This window comes from Rattus norvegicus, chromosome 13 (genome assembly GCF_021556685.1).
Source record: "Rattus norvegicus strain SHRSP/BbbUtx chromosome 13, alternate assembly SHRSP_T2T, whole genome shotgun sequence".
Lineage (NCBI taxonomy): Eukaryota > Metazoa > Chordata > Mammalia > Rodentia > Muridae > Rattus > Rattus norvegicus.
Genome location: NC_141546.1, coordinates 48,317,070 through 48,321,661, shown reverse-complemented (window position 1 = coordinate 48,321,661; position 4,592 = coordinate 48,317,070). Strand labels below are relative to the sequence as shown.

Here is a 4,592-nt window from a genome sequence, read left to right as displayed (position 1 = left end):
GAAGGGCAGAAGGTGATAAGGGGACATTGCTATTTGTCTTGTGAAGAAATGACACTGTCTGACTCCATTTGTTCTGTGTAGTCACCCCCTACTCTCCGTAGAACTTAAAGGGATGCGGATCCAGGGGAGGCACGGAGCTGAGGAAGGAAAGCCCTGAAAATCCAGCTCTAAACCCCTAGCCCTAGGTGTGGGCTGGGCACAAGGCACGTGAGCGTGCTCAGTGGACCTATTGGGCTGGAAATTGTAACACAGTGGACTGTACATGATGTCTGAATTAAAGTACAACAAAGGGTTCTGCAGGCCTCGGTGTGCCCGGGATTTCTAAGGAATCTGGTCTTTCCCCAGGCTATGTGTCACCTGCCTCCTGCATCTAATGGTCAGCTCAGGATTGAAGCTCCACTCACATGATCCAACCCCCCCCATCTGGACCTCCAAGGGGAAGGTGCAGTGTTTTGATGCCTCCCCTCCTGATAATATCATTGCAGACGCTCTGATAGCAACCGGTCTTTATTCATTTTTTAAAAAAGGAAATCCAAATAAGTTAGCAAAAAAATTACAAAAAAAATTGGCAAAACCACACAATGCTTAGTTAACAAAAGAAGTCACCCCAAGAGCCCCCACCCCCTTCCCTGCCTGTCCCTGGCATCAGCACAGGAGACCTTGGTCAGATGACAGCTTTACAAACAACACACACAACAATAAACAATACACAAAGCACTGGAAGGTTCCCAATATCCACTGCAAATGCTTTTCCCCCAGAGACTTTGGAACCCTATCGTTCCCTCCCTTCTCTCTCATCTCAGGGCAGGCCCAGCCCAGCCACTGGCATCAGGAAGAGAGTCGAACAGATGTGCACACTTGTCCCGGTCGGGGCACTCACTGTCTCTCAAACTGTCTCATTTGGGGGGTGGAATTAGAGGCGCATTATGAAGAAAAAAAAAAAGGAAGCTCCTGAGTTTGCCCCGTTGAGGGGCATTAACAAGGGGGCTCTCTGGACTCCATCTTTCTCTCCTTGGAAGGGGATACTCTCTGCTTTAAGGAGTCAGTTAAATTCCCTTGCTGGGCTGGGTGTTAGTCTTATGTGAATGGACGGTGGGTAGTCTGGCTTGTGGCAGCCCAGGGCTGTTTTCTGGGCACCAGGACAGCCCCACTTAAAAGGCCCCTGCTGCAGAAGTGGTGGCGTCTGACACCAACTCAGGGGCTCCCATGCACACCCAGCCTGGCAGACAATCTCAGTTGGGCATGGTTTCATCTGGGAAGGTGACAGACATATCCTCCACCGTGATGCTGTCCACGATGGACGTAAGGGAGTGCAGGTTGTGGGCACCTGTAGGGTCAGCTGCGAGCAAATGATCTGTAAGGAGAAGGTGGGGAATGTTTCCTGGGCAAGGGGTAAGGGACCCTTGATGACACAACTTTTCCAGGACAAAATAGGTAAGGAAGACTCAGGAGTGCCCCCCCCCCACTAGCACTCCCCATGCCGTGTGTGTGTGTGTGTGTGTGTGTGTGTGTGTGTACTTGTGGGCTGCTTCTGAAATCCCCTAATGCAGTTGGGTTTTGGAAGTGGCTAACCCAAGGTGAAGCCAGGATATCCTAGGGAACCGGGCCCAGTTTTACAACACTGACTCAGCAATTCCCAGGGACCCCTGGGGCAGGGGCAGGCTCTCCCCACCCCCTCCCCAAGTCAGACGCCAGCTGGGAAGCTGTGGGAGGCCCTAACTACTCATTAGCTGGTCAAGGCTACAGGGAGGTAGGGTCTCCAGCCCACCATTTGGGGACCTCGGGTCAGCAGGTTCCTGGAAAAGCCGCTGGAAGGTAACTGGAACAGGTGTTATGGTAAGGGAACAGCCCAGCCTAGTTAGGACTAAGGGATTTGAGCCATGTTACCAGGGTCAGGATTCACTTACCTCCTGGGTTGGGACCAAACTCCAGTGCATTGCCCCACTCCGGACTGCAGGAGGCGCTGTGGGAGTTGCATTCACTGGGTACCTGCATGCAAGACAAGGCCAAGGTCCAAGGTCAAGTCTACTACAGGTCTCAGGTATTTCTCTCTGCCTGGGTTACAGGGTCAGTTACTCACCATAGAATGTTACCGTAGTCATCATATTTCTAGGTCTTTCCTAGCTTCTAGGATGGGAATTTTGCCTTTATTTTAGGGATAAGGGTGGTAAACCAGAGTATTTTGTTATGGTGGCTCCTGAGCCGGCCTATGGACATTCTAATGTGTTTTGTTAGCTCAAATATAGAGGCTATGGCTTTGGGATAAAGCGGGTTTCTTTGGCCACTTTTTCTCATTTTCACCTAGGCTCTCCTAAGCCCTTACTTCAGGCTTGTTTCTGGGTCTCTTCTGTTCCCTTGTGCCAATCCACCCCACCCCATCTGTATTTATATTCACTGCCTTTGTCTGGTCTGGAAACAGTATGATCACAGAAGGCCGCTGGACACTCTAGCCGACCAGGAAAGGGGTCCTGGGATCTCCAGGGTCCTGCTTTGCACCTGTTCTAGCTCTGGTGGCCCGAGGCTGACCAGGCACCTCCCTCTGGCTCTATCCCTGGAACTGGTGCACCAGCCACTTACCACCGGCTGGGGCCCGCCCCCGCCTCGGTAGCGGAGATCGCGCTCCTCCTGGTTGAGGGAGCTGAGCAAGGCCTGTAGGCGCTCAATGTACTGGATGGCACTGCGCAGGATCTCCACCTTAGGCAGCCGCTGGTTGGGGTTGAGCAGGGTGCTTCTCTTCAGAGCCTCGAAGGCCTCATTCACTTTCTTGAGCCTGCGCTTCTCCCTCAGTGTGGCTGCCCTCCGCCGGTCCACAGACACAGACTTCCTCTTACACACCTTACACGCCCAGGGCAGGCACTGGCCTGGACAATGCTCAGGGGTCCCCAGTCCCTTTTCTTCTAGGGGCCCTCGGGCTTCCGGGCTTAAGCTGAGCTCGGTCCGCTCATAGCCCGGGGGCTCGAAGCCCTGAAGGTGGACAGGAAGGTAGTTTTCCCCGTCATAGAAGTGGGGCTCCTGGTAGAAATAGGGGGATGTTTCATACAGCTCCATCAGGTCGGAAAAGACTTGTTCCTTCCACTGGCCCCCAAGCTTCTGCAGCCCCTCACGCCAACTGCTGGGTGCCATTTAAACCCTCCCTGCTGGCATGGACCCAGAGATAAATATAGCTAACGCCACAGAAACCTGAGCCCCCCTCTAAGCTGTTGCTGCACATCAAGACGTTTACAGTGGATTACATGTGATTCCCCTTCCCTCTCCTTTTGCCCCCACCCCACCCTGCCAGCCTGCCCCTGGCCCAGGCGGCTCCTGTGCACGGGTCGGGAGGCCGTCGGCTGTAATTTGATTAGTTTTCATTTCTCCACAGCCCCTGTGGGGCAGGGAAGGTGGGGGCGGGTACATTCCCCGTCTCATCTGCTCCTTTCAATTACTCCTACCCGGGCCTCCTGCCTGCTCTCCTCCATGGGCCAGGGCAGCTGGTGGACAGGGCCAGAGGGAACAAGAAAGGGGTTGCCTTGGATGGGAAGGGTTCTTCAGAATCCATCTAGCCTTCTCTTTCCTGCTCAGTGGCACCTTAAACCGTACTGTCAGTCCCGTGAGGTCCCTACCACCACAACAGGACCACTCCACGTTTGGATCATGTGTATATGTGTGAAACCCTAGAGTCCATGGAGGCAAAAGACTGAAACTCAGAAGAGCAAATGGATCCAACTTTTGGGTTTCCACGGCATCTTTGACCAGGTCTCATGTTGTTGAGGGTGGGTTGAAGTAAGAGAACACGGGACTTCTTAAGTAAAGGGGGAATCCTGAAGTAGTAGGGGTCGGGTGAAGTCAGTGTTTAGCAAGGATTAGAACTCACAAACTACTCTACGTTGCCTTCTCTTCCAGTCAAGGGCTGTTCAGTCCCCTGTCTCCCTCCCTGGTGTCTCTTAATCATCTCTCCTGTGCTTTCCCCTCAATGATGTCTTCTGCCCATTTGGGCACTAGAACCATTTTGACTCCTTCCTTCCTTTCTGTATATGGGTGATAAGGAGAATGAGTAATCCTTAACATTGTGTCTGTCCTAGGCTGCCACCAGGCTGGCTTCTTCTATCCCTTCCGGCCTGAGTCATGACCTTTGCCTGTGTCATACAACTCTAGAATGTCAGGTGGGGGAGGGGCCATCTCCACTGAATCTTGGGCTCCTTCAGCCCAGTAGATACCTCAGTAGAGGCACTGATGGTCATGGAGGCCTCTGGCCACCTTTCACCCTACCTCTGATTCCTGAATCCCTTTTCCTGTGGCTGCCTATTCCCCTGACCTGAAGCTTCAGGAATTCTGGATTTTGAGTCACAAACTTTCACCCTACGGCTCAGGACTTTCCCCATGACCCTGCAGACTAGGTGTGATCTGTCCTGCTGTTCCAATGGAAGAGCAAGAGACGGACACACTACCAGTCAGGACAATCAGGGGAAGGGTGGAGTTGTATGGGGTGTGGGATCTCAAGGAGGGATCCCTTCATAGCGGCAGTGAGAGCTGTGTGAGGTCTGAAAGGCTGGCCTTTTCTCCTCCCTTAAGGGATGAGCCAAGAAAGCGCTGTCTTTTGAAGGAGGAAACAG

At 53.0% G+C, this 4,592-nt stretch overlaps 1 protein-coding gene across 1 annotated transcript; it reads right to left on the bottom strand.

Annotated features, from left to right (window-relative positions):
- Positions 1–492: 492 nt before the first annotated feature.
- Myog (myogenin) lies at positions 493–3,081 on the bottom strand. The gene is given in 3 exon segments (NM_017115.3): positions 493–1,354; positions 1,908–1,989; positions 2,578–3,081. Coding segments are annotated over 3 exon segments (675 nt in total). The 5' UTR covers positions 3,049–3,081; the 3' UTR covers positions 493–1,232.
- Between the last annotated feature and the right edge of the window lie 1,511 nt (positions 3,082–4,592).